Source organism: Fusarium falciforme, chromosome 11 (genome assembly GCF_026873545.1).
Source record: "Fusarium falciforme chromosome 11, complete sequence".
Classification (NCBI taxonomy): Eukaryota; Fungi; Ascomycota; class Sordariomycetes; order Hypocreales; family Nectriaceae; genus Fusarium; species Fusarium falciforme.
Genome location: NC_070554.1, coordinates 168,136 through 184,598, shown reverse-complemented (window position 1 = coordinate 184,598; position 16,463 = coordinate 168,136). Strand labels below are relative to the sequence as shown.

General features: G+C 51.8%; 7 protein-coding genes and 1 pseudogene across 8 annotated transcripts, besides 1 other annotated feature; 6 read left to right on the top strand and 2 right to left on the bottom strand.

Annotated features, from left to right (window-relative positions):
- The first annotated feature begins 3,225 nt into the window (after nucleotides 1–3,225).
- NCS54_01299500 lies at nucleotides 3,226–4,213 on the top strand (annotated as a pseudogene). Its single transcript has 2 exons — nucleotides 3,226–3,806; nucleotides 3,856–4,213.
- Nucleotides 3,226–4,213: a sequence feature.
- A 490-nt stretch (nucleotides 4,214–4,703) lies between these two features.
- Nucleotides 4,704–5,778, top strand: NCS54_01299400 (Hypothetical protein; the record flags this gene model as incomplete). The annotated part of the gene is made up of 2 exons (XM_053158211.1): nucleotides 4,704–4,943; nucleotides 4,993–5,778. 2 exons carry the CDS (start codon nucleotides 4,704–4,706, stop codon nucleotides 5,776–5,778), a joined length of 1,026 nt encoding a protein of 341 aa, XP_053014186.1.
- A 241-nt stretch (nucleotides 5,779–6,019) lies between these two features.
- NCS54_01299300 (Lactamase-B domain-containing protein) lies at nucleotides 6,020–6,994 on the bottom strand (the record flags this gene model as incomplete). The annotated part of the gene is made up of 1 exon (XM_053158210.1): nucleotides 6,020–6,994. The coding sequence occupies one exon, from the start codon at nucleotides 6,992–6,994 to the stop codon at nucleotides 6,020–6,022; it is 975 nt and encodes a 324-aa protein (XP_053014185.1).
- Nucleotides 6,995–7,405: 411 nt separating this feature from the next.
- On the top strand, nucleotides 7,406–7,975 carry NCS54_01299200 (CMD domain-containing protein; the record flags this gene model as incomplete). The annotated part of the gene is made up of 3 exons (XM_053158209.1): nucleotides 7,406–7,560; nucleotides 7,613–7,674; nucleotides 7,728–7,975. The coding sequence occupies 3 exons, from the start codon at nucleotides 7,406–7,408 to the stop codon at nucleotides 7,973–7,975; spliced, it is 465 nt and encodes a 154-aa protein (XP_053014184.1).
- A 539-nt stretch (nucleotides 7,976–8,514) lies between these two features.
- Nucleotides 8,515–10,235, top strand: NCS54_01299100 (MFS domain-containing protein; the record flags this gene model as incomplete). The annotated part of the gene is made up of 4 exons (XM_053158208.1): nucleotides 8,515–8,695; nucleotides 8,750–9,045; nucleotides 9,106–9,467; nucleotides 9,524–10,235. The coding sequence occupies 4 exons, from the start codon at nucleotides 8,515–8,517 to the stop codon at nucleotides 10,233–10,235; spliced, it is 1,551 nt and encodes a 516-aa protein (XP_053014183.1).
- Nucleotides 10,236–10,873: 638 nt separating this feature from the next.
- Nucleotides 10,874–11,974, top strand: NCS54_01299000 (PKS-ER domain-containing protein; the record flags this gene model as incomplete). Its single annotated transcript, XM_053158207.1, has 2 exons — nucleotides 10,874–11,386; nucleotides 11,504–11,974. The coding sequence occupies 2 exons, from the start codon at nucleotides 10,874–10,876 to the stop codon at nucleotides 11,972–11,974; spliced, it is 984 nt and encodes a 327-aa protein (XP_053014182.1).
- Nucleotides 11,975–12,049: 75 nt separating this feature from the next.
- Nucleotides 12,050–14,395, bottom strand: NCS54_01298900 (Fungal-trans domain-containing protein; the record flags this gene model as incomplete). The annotated part of the gene is made up of 1 exon (XM_053158206.1): nucleotides 12,050–14,395. One exon carries the CDS (start codon nucleotides 14,393–14,395, stop codon nucleotides 12,050–12,052), a length of 2,346 nt encoding a protein of 781 aa, XP_053014181.1.
- A 539-nt stretch (nucleotides 14,396–14,934) lies between these two features.
- Nucleotides 14,935–16,341, top strand: NCS54_01298800 (PKS-ER domain-containing protein; the record flags this gene model as incomplete). Its single annotated transcript, XM_053158205.1, has 3 exons — nucleotides 14,935–14,948; nucleotides 15,161–15,431; nucleotides 15,487–16,341. The coding sequence occupies 3 exons, from the start codon at nucleotides 14,935–14,937 to the stop codon at nucleotides 16,339–16,341; spliced, it is 1,140 nt and encodes a 379-aa protein (XP_053014180.1).
- Between the last annotated feature and the right edge of the window lie 122 nt (nucleotides 16,342–16,463).

The window sequence follows — 16,463 nt, the reverse complement described above, 5'->3', positions numbered from 1 at the left end:
CAACAGAGGTTGCACATCACCTTACAGAGTCACAAAGAAGGTCCACGATCAAGAAACGAGGGAGCTCAGTTTTGAGAGCATGAGCCTCAGCTTCAACGACTGATTTGACATGCCAACTCAGTTGACGGTCGCGTCTTCCAGCTTGTATGTTGAAAGCTGACTGAGGTGTGTGGTTGGCTGGAATAGCCCTACCCTATACCAGCATATAAGGAACAATGGACGGGAGTATTATAGAGGTCCTACGAGTAAAGGCTGATGTTTTAATTGCGTTAAGTACTATAATCTTTATCTAAACTGGCAATCTTCCAAATTGCAGAGCTATTACCTACATGGGTAATGCCGTGACTTTAATCCTCGGTTGGCTGTGTTTGTTCTTGTGGCTTTATTCCGTGACCCAGTGCAGCTGCGGCTGCGCTAAAGGCATGGCACGTGCACCCTTATGTAAGCCACAAACCATCGTGATTTTGACGTATGTGCCTAAAGAGGATCTCGTGATAGCCTCATTTCCTTAATCAAGGGCAAAACAACTAAGACGGCTGTTTGTAGACAGTTTTGGGCCTTTATCCCTGTGAGAAGATTTATAAAATAACGGATCTTGCCCTTTCCTTGCTGTAAAATGGATAGCGATAGCAAAATACAAGTAATTTATCTCTGAGCATGCTGTGAGAAGCAATACTCCCTGTAGGATAGTATCGAAGTCTTAAAAAGCCCAATTTTGCGTTATATCAACTAAGGGTCGCCCCAGAATGAGTTTTATGTCTTCAAGAGGCTGCCTTTCCTAAACGTGCCGAAAGACGCGTCCCAGTCCTTTGCGATACATGCCATCGGCCCATTCAACCCACAGGACATTGACAAAGTCGTAGTCTTCTCGTAGTCTAGAGAAGGCATGCCCTTTCGAAATCGCGACAACCTGAAATGCTGGTTGTTTGCGTGTTTGTCTGGTGGTGACGCTGTCATGATTCTCTAAGTTCGCAGCTCGGCTCATGAGCCGGCGACGACCCCTTAAGGACGACTGGTGTGTGTACTGTACCTCAGTCGCTTCACCCTCTTCGCTCTCCGCATCCATGGTCGAAAAACTTGTGGCCGCGTGCAAGATGAGGTAACCAGCAAATAACCCGTTCTGATCTTTCAGATATATATCAATGGGGCCGTTTGTAAATTTGTCGAGAGAAGTAGAAGGATAATGGTGTTCCCACTCGAGAACCCTTGCGTCTGGCTCTCCATGTAGGACATTCTTGGACGGCTCCCTCCAAAACAGGCCCTTTTGTGTCCGACGGGAAAGGTACATTGCCCACTGAAAATCGTTCGAGGTCCGGCTCGATTTGATTATTGGAATGGGATACCAAAACTGAGTGCCCGGGGCATCCTCATGCACGTAGTATAAGGCCGGAGTTTCCTCTCGGGGTTTCCAGGGGTGGAAATGGTCATCATCTTTGACCATGGCGCTGTCGCTTTTCAATCTCGTCCAGCCAGCTAGCAGATCGCCCTCCCCCTTATTTAGGAAGCGCTGTCTGTATCTGAACCACTCGTTCTGATAGGGTATGAGTTTTGGCTCAGATTCCTTCTTGCCCCGAGCATACCATTGCACCAGGGGTTCTATCCGGCAACCGTCTGAGGCGAAACGCATAGTTTTGCTGTATCGAATGTAGTCGCTTGCTCCGATCCAAGATGAATAATCCACCGCCGTGGCCCAGCCAGCCCAGGACCAGGTCAGTGGGCACTCCCCTTGCGCCTTTGAAGGAGCCTTTCGGTAGATCCTGTTGGGGGAACCTGGTTGGGGCCATTGCGTATGAGCATTCGACTTTCAGAGAAGCGTGGCATCGAGAAACATGATCGGAAGGCCATGGATGAAGCCTCCCAGAAGGATATTGCTAATAGCAGTTGAGAATCCGGCAAAGGCGCTCAGTGTGTCCTCTGGAAAGGTGAACTGCCGGGCACCATAAGCTTCCACAAGTTGATTCAGCCCTATGATGTCTGGAAAGGCAGTATTCAACACTTCTTCGCCTATCACACCCCATCCAGACCCCAGGAGCCTTGGCTGGAGGTCGTAGTCCAGGTCCTCAGTCCACACCACACTACCACCTCCATTGGACCGATTCGTTGCTGAAAATAAGGCATCTGGGGGAAAACAAAGCTTCTTGAAAGGTCTAGCCTCGCTGACACCATGGCATTAACCTTGACGTGTACTCTAGCCTCTCTACGAAACGATCCACTGTTGAGAAATACTGACATATTCGCCAATAGTCCAGGCGGTCGTGTCTTGCGATATTAGTAGCCTGGGGCAGAGTTATATGTAAATATGAAGCACTGGCTGTCAATTAACTGGACATTGTCTCTAATCTGGGTGGAGCTAGCGGTGTGCGGTAAACGTAGGAGAGGAGGTAGATGCATCGGGCGGCATATTATGGCGGACGGAGACGTCGTTGATAGCAACAAAATGTAACAAGAGTAGCAGACATTGATACACAGTTGGTGTTTGAGCCTTGATTATTCGGACCTTCGTTTTCAGCGGGACTGTGTTTGACTGCTACAGCCTGACATTTTCCGTGTTCTCAACGTAAACAATGTCCCAAATACTATAACACATTAAGAAATAACTCACTAACACATAACAGCGACCTTTATAAGACTCATCAATGTCTTTAGTCGCCTGGGCTTCTTTTCTACAACGATAATAGCTGCCCTCTCACTTTCTAGGCTTGAATCACATTGGTATCACCGGCCCTATTCCGCGGGAGCGTGGCTGACAGGGAACAATTGCTTCACGGTTGGCGCTATCACCGCTACTGAACGCCACTATGGATCCACGGAGTTCGGCCCCGAGGTACGGATATAAAAAGACACAGCGGCGATGCCACCAGAAGCATAAGATGAAGATAATTGACCGTGCAATTTGTGGTGCTCTGTGAAAGTTCTCCCGTGCTATGTTTCATATACTAACGAATGATGAGATGCTGAATCCACGGGCCTATTGTGTTTGTTTAATGTGAATATGTGTCGCTGATCTTGCCCGTCGAACCCTGGCCAGGAGTGGATGCCAAAGACAAACTATTGAATGGAGACTACTAGATCTAAGCAATTAACGGCCATGCCACGCACGCAAGTGGATGTTCATTTCGGAAATGATTCTATGATCCTTGACACTGATATTGTTTAAATCAGTTTGGTCCCGATCCATGCAGATTCTCACCATTCTCTTCATCCAACTTCTAGACTTGCCCCTAGTGCCCGCCGTTTGCAATGATCTTCTCCAAGGTCTTCATTGCCATCACGGCTCTGGCCGTCAGTGGCTCGGTCAACGCCAGCCCTTGCCGTCCCAGCTCTGGGGCCTCGTCGTCCACTCTTTTGTCTACTTCTACTGTATCTGCTTCGACTGAAACCACTGCCTCGACTTCAGGCGAATCATCGACTACTCCCACAGCGACGGCCACGACTATCGAATCGTCGACCTTGGTAGAGTCCACTTCTACTGGCACCTCGACTACCGAACTCTCCTCGACGACTGCTGATAGCCCCACCACCTCCGAGACTTCCTCGATTGAGACCTCTACCACTACTATCGAAATCACTTCAACCACTGCTGAGAGTTCGACAACTGCTGAAGCCTCTTCGACGACTGCCGAGACCTCCACCACTGTACAGACCTCCTCGACCACTGCTGAGGCTTCCTCGTCAACAACTTCGGTTTGTGTCGAGCCCACAAACTTTGTCCAAAACCCGTCCTTCGAAAAGGGAGACGAGCCATGGCATTTCAGTTCGGGAGCTGGCAGGGACCCATCAAGCAACTCGGATGGCAACTGGGCCCTGTACGTCTCAAGCCTCTCAAGCACGATACCTGACTAACAGACAATGTAGCGCCCTCACACTCGAACAAGCGAACGACTTGCAATTTGCTGAGCAGACTATCAGCGGGTTTACTCTTGGTCTCGAGTACAAGTTGACCAATCAGTGGTGGACCCCATATTCTGACACACCAGACGGCTGCTATTTCTATGTCGACGTTACCGGTACAGACCAGCAGGATGACCCCATGCCGAGCCCCAACGACTACTTTGTCGAGGGCCCGTCCTTCACATTCACCGCCATGTCCTCGGTACTGACCGTTCGGCTTGGTGTATACTGCACCTCAGAGCCTTCCTTCTCGGTGAACCTGGACTCCATCGTGATTTTGCCAGTTCAGCCAGTTTGTTCTCGGAATGTGGGAGGAGATTAGGATGGGGGAGACAAGAACAATGGCGGTCGACTTTTGCTAGCAACATTAATACCCAAACTAATAGTCTTGTATACCTGTTTAACTATTTAACATGGTTTATATTGCTTGAACTAAAGGTAACTGTAAAGCTTTCGCTCCAAAGTCCTTGATCATGTTGGTCTTCCGAAACACCCTGAGACAAGTGATGCTCTTCTAGCATGTGACGAGGTCCCGCTCACTTGCTCATCATGACATGATTAGTCAGAGTGGAAGGGCCAGGAATCGCCTCCGATGGGAGTATTTTCTCCTCCTCACTGGTCAAGTGAATGCTGGGGTAGAAATGGGGCGGGCTTTCTACTCCAACAAGGCGGCTCGGTCTCCCCATTGATCTTGCCGAAAATGTTCATCAAGGCCGTCAAGAGAGTATTTGCAAAGCTTGTAGACATATATGAACTGTAATAATCCACTTACTGGTGGACTTATCTCATTGTATTCTTCACTCGCCTTCGACATGGCGGCTCAAAACAACGTGCCGAACCGCAGCCCAAATGGCGTCAGTTCCAAATCCTTCGGCTTTATCGGGCTCGGGATTATGGGATGGGGCATGGCCAAGAATCTGAGGGCCAAGATTCCGGCCGAGTCTGTGCTCAACGTGTGCGAGATCAACAAAGCTCGACTGGATGAGTTCGTATCCTCAACACCCGGCAAGATTCAGGTCTGCGACAGTCCGCTCGAGGTGGTTCAAAGCAGTGTGAGTGATGATGCAGAATACGATATGGCCTGGTCTAATACGTCTCCAGGATGTGATTATTACTATGCTGCCTCGCGGAGAGCACGTCCTTCAAGTCTTTACAAACCCAAAGAATGGTCTTCTCTCGACGGCTTCTTCTGGGACCAAGACCTTCATCGACTGCTCTACCATTGACGTCAAAACTTCACAGGAAGTGGCCGCCGCGGTGGAAAAGTCTGGCCATGGAGTATTTGCCGACGCTCCTGTCTCGGGAGGTCAAGGCGGCGCCAACGGAGGCACCCTAACCTTCATGGTGGGCAGTACTCCAGAGGTCTTTGACACAATCAAGCCCATTCTTGAGAAGATGGGCAAGCCGGAAAACATCTTTCACTGTGGTGGCTCCGGTGCCGGACTGGCTACGAAGCTCATCAACAACTACCTTTCTGCCATCAACATGATTGGAGTCTGCGAGGGTATGAACATGGGTCGACTGTACGGACTGGACCCCGTTCTTCTTGCAGGAGTCATCAATAGCTCCACGGGAATGTCGCGGAACAGCCGGGAACAGAACCCAGTGAAAGGTGTCTCATCTGTAGCCTCTTCGGCCACCGACTTTGAAGGTGGCTTCTCTACCGAGCTCTGCCACGGAGTTCTCCAGATGTCGATGGAGCTCAGCGAGCAGCTTGGCGCGAAGAGCATGCTGGCACCGGTAGTGAGGAGCATGTATGATTGTGCTGTTCAAAGCAACAAGTGCCGTGGAAAGGACTTTAGGAGTATTTACCGGCTGTTTTCGGAGGACAAGGGACAGGAGTTGCCGGTATCTAATTTGACCAAGATTAATGGGAGTAAGGAGTGATAGGTAAAAATACAGACTTGATTGCTCATAATGTTTCCCATCCTTGTGGTGAGTGTTTATCAATCCGTAAGGGACGGCAAGAAAGGGCCGTGATATCGATGACGAGGCATGGAATATCTTCATATATTCAGGTGCAAGCGTGAAAACATGCCCTTTAGAACTGGTGCCTGGTGAGGTAGCATATATGGCTAATTGTAATCTACTCTCTAATCTAGTTTGCGCACCCTCTACTACGAGCATATCAGAGAGCACCTGGAAAGAACCGACCTTCACTCTGAGCTTGTTTTTCCCAAGCTCCATCGTGCGCGAAAACAACCTCGACTTCCTTCATATCCCCAGGATCTCGAATCGTCTCTCTAATTACACGAAGAGTCTTCTCGGCTTGAGTCTTGTTCTGGTGGATACAGCAGACTACACCCGGGTATGCTGTGTCGTTCCAAGTCGCCACGTCCTTCTCTCCAGTCAAGAGTCGCCGATCGTGGCATGAATCTCCGCCCAGGTAAACGTGCTTACCACTCTCCAGTCGGCATAAGAGGTTGATGTGGCCGTCAATATGTCCCGGCGCTGAGACGACATGGACACTTCCGTCGCCAAAAATGTCCATTGCGGCGTCAAAATGACCCCTGCGGTGCCAAGGCTGAGAGAAGTAGCCGATCAACCGCTTGGTTTGGGTTGTCAAGATCGTCTGTTCCTCCAGCGGCGGAGGGGTCGCTGGTAGGCCTGTTGGCGGTAGCTCTATCGTCCTCTTCATGTCTAGCATGCCCTCCTCGAAGTGGTTGTGACTTCCGGCAGTGGTCTCTCCCCTGCTATTGATGAGCTTTGCTGCACCCGGTCCGATCACATATGTTGAGTTGGGGTAGTCAGAAGGAGTTCCGACGTGGTCCCAGTGGAGATGACTGAACATGACGATGTCGATATTGTCAGGCCCAAGACCACCATTCGAGAGTGACTCCAGGGTGTCTGGGTCTCCGGAAAGTGGTTGTCGGGTCTGGGCATGCTTGAATATGGGCGCGGCATAGTCCTCGAGCTTCCGCCGGATGCCGAGATCGAATACGATCCGGGTGGTTTTTCCCGACTGTTGGTCCGTATGTTGGATCAAGAACGAAAGGGAGGGGACCGTTGTTCGTGCTGAGGTATCTTCCAGGGGCGTGACAAAGAAACGTTCTGGCAAAGTCAGGTATCCAGCTTGAAGGGCGTGAACCGAGACGAACGACATGATGAGTATCTGCGACAAGAGGCAGAAGCAGAGTCAAGGGAATAATAAAACGACAGTAGCTATATCGATATGCTATTTGTTTCTGAATGACGAACCCGGCGGCCTTTGTAAACGCCGAGCTCCAGAAGAAGCCGGATAGGTGCTGCTTCGACGGACCTCATATTTACCCCAAATGATCGCCCACTGGATGGCGTTATTCCCCCCCTTTTTTCTCACGCAACAGGACCACTACAAATCGCCACACATTTTTACCCCGAGCTGCTGGAGGAGAAAGACCCTCGGTCGTTGACGACATTTTAAGCAACATAAAGATACGACTGCATGTCCGTGCATTGATCGATTACTTATGAAGAACACGCCTCAAGCACGTTCATTGCATACCCTCTAGAAAATTCAGAGATCATCGCCAAAATGTCCACTGAAAAGAAGTTCGACAACCTCCACACCGAGATGTTCGATCTCGGCCTCCAAAATCGCCGTGAGGTCGTTGGAGACGCCTACGTCAATGCCGCTCTCGAGAACGGGAAGAGCGAGTTCGCTTACCCCGGCCAGCAGCTCGTGACCGAGTGAGTATTGTCTTCTCCACGTCCGGTGGCTTCGTTTAACTCGTCTCGTAAGGTGGTGTTGGGGCAATGTTTGGTCTCGTCCAGGTCTCGAGCGCAAGCAACGTAGCCTACTGAGTACGTAATTCTGCCCCCTCACCGTGTAACTGATCTAATCTAGTAGCCTCTAGATATTGGCATGCTGATTGCCCTCAAGAGCTGGCCTGAGTTGGGCGTCCACGTCCGTGGCGCCCTGAACAACGGTCTCACCGAGATTGAGGTCCGTGAAGCCATTCTCCATGCTACTATCTATTGCGGCGTGCCAGCTGGTGTTGAGGCTTTCAAGGTTGCCCAGAAAACGATTGATGATATGGTTGAGAAGGGAGAACACAACAGGGAGCTGGCCGAGTTGTCGCCCTTCCTTGAAAAGGCTGCGTAAAGTAATTAGGTAAAAAGGAATGGTAGAAGAATAAACTGCATGTAACACTTGATCACCATAGCCGCATGTTCAGATTTGCCACTGAAAGCAACTGACACCACCAAGCTAACAAGAAAAGTGTTTGCTTAATCCCCAGTTCGTTCGCTTGTGTGTCCCCGTTGCATTTTGACTTCTCCAGCTTGCCAAGAGTTCTCCATGCATTCATTATACGAGAGTTCGGATGTCACAGCCGCGCTAACGGCTCGACCCTCCTGTTCCAGACCCTCGGTTCGTGGCTAGACATGACTCAATCAGCTCCAAGCCGCCCTCACTCAGTCCATCTCGACCCCATACCCCAGATCTACTCCGCATAATTTCTCCCCCACGGGCACACAGCCTGGTCCGTGGACCGAGAATCAGGGATGGTGTGAATGGGTTCACAGCTCACTGCCGCATTGCCATGTTGGACGTTCATCGTGATCCCCGGTATATAAACTCTCCCCGTGCTCGTACATGTCTTCTTACATACAGACCTGCTTCTCCAGACCTCTACTGCCATCATGTCCGACACTAGCACGAGGTATAACTTTCTCATCATCTTCTTTGTTGCCTTAGGATCTTTCACCTATGGCTTCAATTCGGCCATCAGTGGCTCTGTGATCGGTCTTTCTTCGTTTCTTAATTACTTTGATCTTGTCACCAGCGGCCCTGGTGCCAGCAAAAGCAACCAGATTATTGGCGGTGAGTCTCAGTCACTTTATGCACGATACGACGAGTGCTAAATTTTGTCCGTAGCCAACAATGCCCTCTTTGCAGGTGGTGGTGTCATTGGCTGTGGCCTCGTTCCCTGGCTGTTGGACCGATGTGGCCGACGTCTTGCTATTCAGATAACTTGTGCCATTTGCCTGATTTCGGCGGTCTTGCAGGCCGCATCTGTTCATATTGGGATGCTCCTTGTTGGTCGTTTCATCAATGGCATCGGAGTTGGCATGATTGACGTGGCTGTTCCAATCTATCAATCCGAGATTTCTCCTGCCAAGGTCCGAGGACGTATGGTTGGATCTCATGGGTTCCTGGTAGTCGTTGGATACGTAAGTTTATGCATGCTGGCCAGTTCATTGAGATGAAGCTGATCACTCTTTTCTACCCAGGCTATGGCTGGATGGGTTGGATATGGATGCTTCTTCATTACCAAAGATGCCCTTCAATGGCGTCTCTGCCTCGCATTCCAGATCATTGCCCCTCTGCTTCTTCTCGCCGGCTCACCTTGGATGCCAGAATCCCCACGATGGTTGTGCAAGGTTGATAGGGTCTCGGAAGCCCAAAAGGTTCTCGAGAAGCTACATCCTAGTTCCGAGAACCACCCCGAGGGTCACTCTTTCGCCGAGAATGAACTTCACCAGATCAGAAACCAGCTTGAGATTGAGAGGCTGGAGAATGCAGCCACCGGTTGGACTGAGGCCTTCTCCCGAGCTTCGTACCGCAAGAGACTCCTATATGGTTTCTTTGTTCAGTAAGAAATCCCTGACTCTGCCGCAACGGGACGCGTACTAACTATGTGACTTTCAGATGCATCGCTCAGTCCACTGGCGTACTGGTCGTCAACAACTACCAGATCCTCCTTTACGATGGTCTCGGCCTGCGGGGTTCGATCGCTCTTATGCTCTACGCATGTTACAACTCCCTGGCCGCGTTTATGAACTGGGTCAATAGTCTGATCTTGGACCGCTTCGGCCGCATCAGGATCATGGTCGTCGGCCTTATCGGGTGTTCCCTCTCTCTTTGCGGCTTCACTGCCATGGTCGCTGAGTTCGTTGGAACCACTAACAAGATCGGCAACGGCTTTGGCGTCTTCTTTCTCTACCTCTTTGTCTTCTTCTACGGTGGCACCATGGATGCATCGTCTTATGTCTACTGCGCTGAGATCTTTCCTACCTCGATCCGTGCCCAGGGAGTTGGATTCAGTGTGGCTGGTCTGTTCATCATGACTCTGATCTACACTCAGACCGCCCCCACCGCATTTGAGAACGTCGGTTGGAAGTACTACCTTGTCTTTATCATTCTTCCATGGATTGGTGCTTTCGTCATGCAGCGATACTTCCCCGAAACCGCGGGACTGTCTCTCGAGGATATTGCGGTTCTTTTTGGCGACGAGGCGGCCGTGAACGAGAACAACGAACCGACGAACAAGTCGAGTGAGGGATCTACTATGCAGGAAGGAGTTGAAAAGAGAGAGACACGCCACGAGAATGTTTATTCTGAGCATACCGAGGTTGCCTAGTTGGCAGCGAATTGTAACTGGTGGGGAGATGGGATGAAGGCGGGGAGGGGGACTTCTTAACAGTTCTACCTTATTTCCTTGGGGAGGGTAGATGGAACACATGGGACTTCTGTAAGTTGATACAAAATGTATTCTAGTTACCTAGTTGGCGCAAGCCTTCGCTGATGTACTTTGTTCAACTCATACATCGCCAGTTATATATCACCCATCACACGTCGTCAGCGCGATGAGAAGAGATGACAAAGGAGGAGAATCATGTGGAAGCAAAGAAATCAAGTATAGCATTGAAGAGTCAATTGGATCGACTAATTAGTGATTTGCATTCTCGTGGGCGAGTTGGTTAACCTCCAATGCTGGGTCAATTGACTGGGCGATACCCAAGATGAGATGGGCCTCATGGGGTCATTAGAACTGGCGCTAACTTTGTTCACTTGCTTACGAATCTTTTCTTCTCCAGCTTTTAAAGCCCCCAATATCGTCCCCCATCATCCTGCTGTGGCTTAGCCTACTTCGATTCATGGTTTAATGGCAAGAATTAAATCCAAGTCATTGCACCAGACAAACCCAGGGACGATTGACCAGGGTTCTTTCACTAAACCCTTCTGTTCATCCCAAGTCACACCCAATTCCCAATCAAGATGCCGGAAACCCAGACTGCAGCGGTAGTTGAGCGCTTCGGCGAACCATACATCTTGAAGCAGATCCCACGCCCCGAAAACCCCAAAGGGCCTGATCTGCTCATCAAGGTCCTCGCGGCCTCATACTGCCACACAGATGCCGTATTCGCTGCAGGGCTCTTATCTCAGGACCTGCCCCGGATAGGATGCCATGAATTTGCTGGAGAGGTGGTAGCGGTAGGCCCTGAAGTCCGGGGTATCGTGGTAGGCCAGAGGGTGGGAGTGCCAGGCCGGGCGTACCATCCTTGCGGCTCTTGCTACGAATGTACGCACCCCGGGCAGGACGAGATGGGGTACTCGCCTTACTGCCCCCAAGCTGGAAACCTGGGTCTGACAAGAGACGGAGGGTTCCAGGAGTACTGCCTGGTGGACAGCCGGCAGATCGCTCCCCTCCCTGAAAGTCTGCACGCAACGCAGGCTGCACCGCTGATGTGCGCCGGCCTTACCATCTGGAGCGCTCTTCAACATGAAAAAGTGAGAAGAGCGTAGCGAGTTGGCATCATTGGTGCGGGTGGCGGATTGGGCCACATTGGGGTGCAATTTGCGGCATACCTTGGCAAAGATGTTCTCGCCATTGACGCTGCAGATCAGGCCCTCCAGCTTGTCCAACAGGTCAAGGCCGACCTTGGTGAAGCGGGAAAGAGGGTACATATATCCGATGCCCGGAGCAAGGACCCGGAGACCATGAAATCCATGGGCTGCTCCACAGCCGGCATTGCGCCCACGGAGATTGGGTTGGACGCCGTTATCCTCCTCCCAGAATCTCAAAGGGCGTTCGACATGGGCATGAAGCTCCTTCGGAATCACGGGACCATGGTCGTTGTCAGCTTCCCTAAGGACAAGTTGTCAGTCAGCGCACATGACCTTGTGTTCCGTGACATTGCCGTGGTTGGAAGCTTGGTCGGAAGAAATCACCAGTTGCGAGAGATGCTGGGCTTTGTGGTCAAGCATCAGGTTCAGGTTCGGGTCAAGACATTTCCCTTTGACCAACTCAACGAGCTCGGAGAGCAATCTCACCAGGGAGAGGGGGGCAAACTTGTCATTGATATGACACTCGGGTGAAATAGCCCGTCAAAAAGCTGATTCAGCGTGTTCATCTTCTGCTATAGACTGCATGTGTTCGTGCATGTACTCTGTTTACTCTCTCTCAAGAGTGTCCGCCACAATAGACAGGCTTTGACCAACTACATACACAATCTCAAAGACCTGGAAACCCTTGAATGTCTCAGCCCAAAGCCGAGCAACAGACGCCGCCAACTTCCGTATCCGACTGGCGTGATCCTGGGCGCCATCCAATGAATCGGCCAACTCAGTCTCGTGGACGAGGGTGACAACCATGTTGAGCAGTTTCTGCTCGTCCGGCCGTAAGTCAGCCAAGCCGGACTTCTCAACAGCGAAAGCGAGCCCACGGAGCCATCTAGTGAGCAAAAAAGCACATTCAAGGTTAGAAAGAGCGTGTTGGAAGCTCCAGTTGAGAGTCAAGGTGCGGGCAACAAAGGCAATACCAACGCGGACTGGGATGCTTAGTGCGTGGATGCACTGCAAAATGGCCCTATCGAGATGCGGTGACCTGTTGCACACGGTGATCTTTCCGTCGGTGAATCCACGTGCAATTATCACGGGGTCCCGCGTAAAGAGCTGTCGAAAAGGTCCCGTATGTGCGTTAAGGCGAATGTAGACGAGGCGGAGAAGAGCGGTCGAGTTGAATCCTAACGGACCTTTTGGGGATGACGGGTCTAGAGTTGACTCGTGGGTTGCTTCCCAGGATTCCTGCCAGGCTCGGAGCGCTGCCTCCATCTTCTTGATGAACTCTTCACTCAGCGATCCTCTGGAGTCTACAGATGGACCCAGGGCGTTGCGAGCGTAAAAGATTTGCATGAATAGGCCGTGAATGAGGGCGTAGTTGCCAAAAGCAGAGATGGATCCTTCATGGTGAACCGGTGCTCCAGATAGGAGCTGTTCTAGAGTCTCCTGAAATAGCCTGGGAGGCCAAGGAGCATTGTTGTAGAAGTTGGACCACTCAACCGCTGTCTGGGCTTCCCATTCTGCGGCAGAGGCTGGAAGGTTGAGACGAACTTCCTGATTCAAAATCATCGGAGGGACGTTGAAGGCGGTACACTGGAGACCGAACTGGACGTATGCCACAAAAAGAGTGCGCCGTCTCTCCTCCGAGAGTATCCAGTCCTCCCAAGATGTCTCCCTTGTTGAAGAATCCTCGGGACTACTGATGCCGAATTCGCGTACCAATGTTGCCACCTGGCTGGCCATGGACAGGGCGTCCCGAACGAGTGCCTTTTCGCCCCATGATGTTATCGCCATGAGGACTAGCAGTCCTTGTAACAAGCGGATGCCCTGATGTCCATGGGACAGTATTGGAGATGGCCGGTCATGCTGCGAGTCACCAGGGACGAGTGCAAAACCTGCATATCCGGGCGAAGTACTGGTAAGGCGTGAGATGGTCTCTTCGTGTAGCTGATCTAGCCGCCAGTTAATGAGGGCCTTAGCAACACGATACAACTCCACGCCTTTTGCATGCTCGAAGCGATACAGAGCACCGACTGCGGCCAGAGACAAGATCAGCTCTGGACCCAGCTCTGTTGCCGTGAGAGTTGCCGTGTGGAGCATGGGCATGTGCGCATGGAAACCACGGAAGTATCCCTCAAGGTATCGGGAGAGCGTGCGCCTCGAGGGCAAGATAAAAGGATGGGGGGTAACCGTAGCCCATAAGCCTATCCGTCGTGAGAGCTCCTGGTATTCATCTGGTGATATCCGCCAGGGACAGACAGCTGGTGCTTGCTCTGAAACGGAAAATGGCTGGTAGCTTGTAGTTGTCTGGGACGGGACCAGCCTAGAGGATGCCTCCCGGCTTGGAGGCTCGAGCGATGGGAGCCTCGACACGACGGGATGAGTGTGCGTTGCCTCATGGGAGAGGCTTGGGTCGATGGGTGGATTCGTAGCCAGGTCTGCGGTACACTCCCTCGAAGGGCCGGCAGCCGGCCGGTGAGCTGCGTACTGATGTGAGATATCAACGAGGGAGAAGTCGGTGTCGAAGAAGGTGGTTGGGAGAGGCTGATCGTCGGCAGGGAAGTCGCTCCATAGGAAGTCGAACTCCTGCAAACCTTCGGCTGCGCCTACAAGGAAGTTGGAGGTAGCTGATAGACCCAAAGGCTCCAGGCCAACTACTGTGTCAGTGGTCGTGGTAGTTGGTCTCTCAGAGCCTGTCTCTGGTTCAGCCTCCATGTCGGGACATTGGAAGAGGATGGCCTCTCCCGTGTCGACTTGCTCGAGAGTCGGGGGAGGAGTGACTTGCCCAAGCCCCAGAGGAGGAGTGGGCGCCGTATGTTCTCCATCGGAGGGCGAGTTTTGGGTAGAGTGGACCGGCCCATCATGATCTGGGCTCTCTTCTACGCCATCTTGCTTCCGCTGATGGGACTGTCGATGATGACGGGTGAGGAGATCTCTGTCGACAGCTGAAGTTGGCATGAGATCTAGGTTTGAGAGCTACTTGCACGTACCGTCTCGAGAAGCTCCGCCCGCAACGACAAACGAAGGGCTTCTCTTGTGTATCTACAGACACAAGTCAGCTATCTCGAACCTGAAACTGGCTGGCTGGGCCACCGACGGATTCTCTCGTGGCGCTGCAGATGCTCCAGGCGCTTAAATTGCTTCTGACAGAACTTGCAGGGGGCCACGTGCAGACGGGGACGACCCCTTCGCATTGGAGTCTACTCGGGGGTCGAAAATTTGGAACAAAGAAACAGCCCCCAACTCTTGGTGGATGCGTCGGTAGAGATGGATGCCAGTCAGGATAGTCTTGATTGCAGATGGAGCAGACTTGGGGTTGGAGATGATTTCTGTGCTTTGGTTTCTGCTCCAAATTTGGGGCTTATTAATCAGCCAGCGACTTGGACTAGACGACAGGTGCTGGAAGCGGGGAAGTAAACCCTAATGTTGGATCCAGAAGGAAGCGAAGAGATTTACAGGGTACAGTAGGGCAGATGATGCAGGTTGCATGTCATATGATGCCCGTTTGGAAGTAAGAAAGGATTACTCTGAAGATGGAAATGGCATAATTGGTGGCCGTGGTGCTCAAATTCCGGATAGCCGGCTTGCAGCACCAACAAGCTCGGTTCGTGGAGTCGTGGTTGGAGATGAATTTCTTCTCCAGGCAGACCCCTCTCGCGACAAGCTCATCTTGCCTCGACAAGTTGCTGCTTAAAGGTGCGCAGAAACATCCCCAAATTCTAGTCTCAACGAGCAAACAGCAATGTCGATGAGGGCAGTCGTATTCAAGGGCGTCGGCAGCATCCAGGTCGAGGACCGCGCCATCCCCACCATCCAGGACCCCCGTGATGCAATCATCAAGGTGACTGTGGCCGCTCTGTGCGGCAGCGATCTCCACTGGTACCGCGGGCACCAAAAGATCCCCGTGGGGTTTATTCCAGGCCATGAGTTTGCAGGGGTTCTTCATGAGTTGGGAAATCAGGTCACTGGGTTCAACGTGGGCGATTCGGTCGTGGTTAGTACTGACTGGCAATCGCTCTTTGACATGTTAACTGATCAAACATTGGCAGGCGACGTTTACGACCCAATGCGGTGAGTGCTTCTACTGTAAAAGACGCCAAACAAGCCGTTGCGTGAGAAGCTTCTTGTTCGGTATGCTCAACTCCCACGGATGGCTTAGTTCACCAACACTCACACGACCTTCAGGTAACAGCGCCGGCACCACGAGTATTGACAGTGGTCAGGCCGAATATGTACGAGTGCCATACGCAAGCTCAACTCTCGTCAAGAGGCCCAAAGAGATCCCTGAGGACATGCTCGTCCTTATGGGAGACATTTTCCCTACAGGGTACTTTGCCGCCTCGCGTTTCCTGAAGAACGTGCCACAAGAGGAGGCTAAATCTTCAACCACGGTTGTTGTTGGATGTGGCCCAGTCGGCATCTGTGCCATAGCAGCAGCGTCTAGGTGGTGTGACAATATCATCGCCATCGATATGGTCCTGGAGCGACTTGAGGAGGCGCGTCGCCTTGGGGCGAAGCCGATTCTGCTGTCGGATGATCCCGTCTCAAAGGTCCTCGTAGCAACCGATGGACGTGGTGCAGATGTAGTTTTGGAGGTCGTCGGTAATGCTGCTGCAATGAAGCTATGCGTTGAGTTGGTACGTCCCTTTGGCAGCATCAGCAGCGTCGGGGTACAGACGGAGCAGCTTGCCTTTGACGGTCCGAGCCTATACGCCAAGAACGTCACTATCGCTTGGGGTCGGTGCCCTGTCCGCGGTATCTTTGAAGAGGCACTCGCCTGTTTGAGCAAGGTTCATGGTAAGCTGGCGTTTTTGTGCCAATGTCGGATGAAGTTGGAGGAGGCACCAGAGGCGTACGAGATTTTCAGCGCTCGAAAGGTTCACAAGGTGTTGTTGAGTCCATGATAGAAAGAAACATCAAGTTGAATGAGACCAAGTTTAGCATGTTGTTATGACACCTGGCTACTGTGACATCGTCGTCGCATTGGGATGCGGCTCTAAGGCAACTTGAGCGATCTGTAACTGAT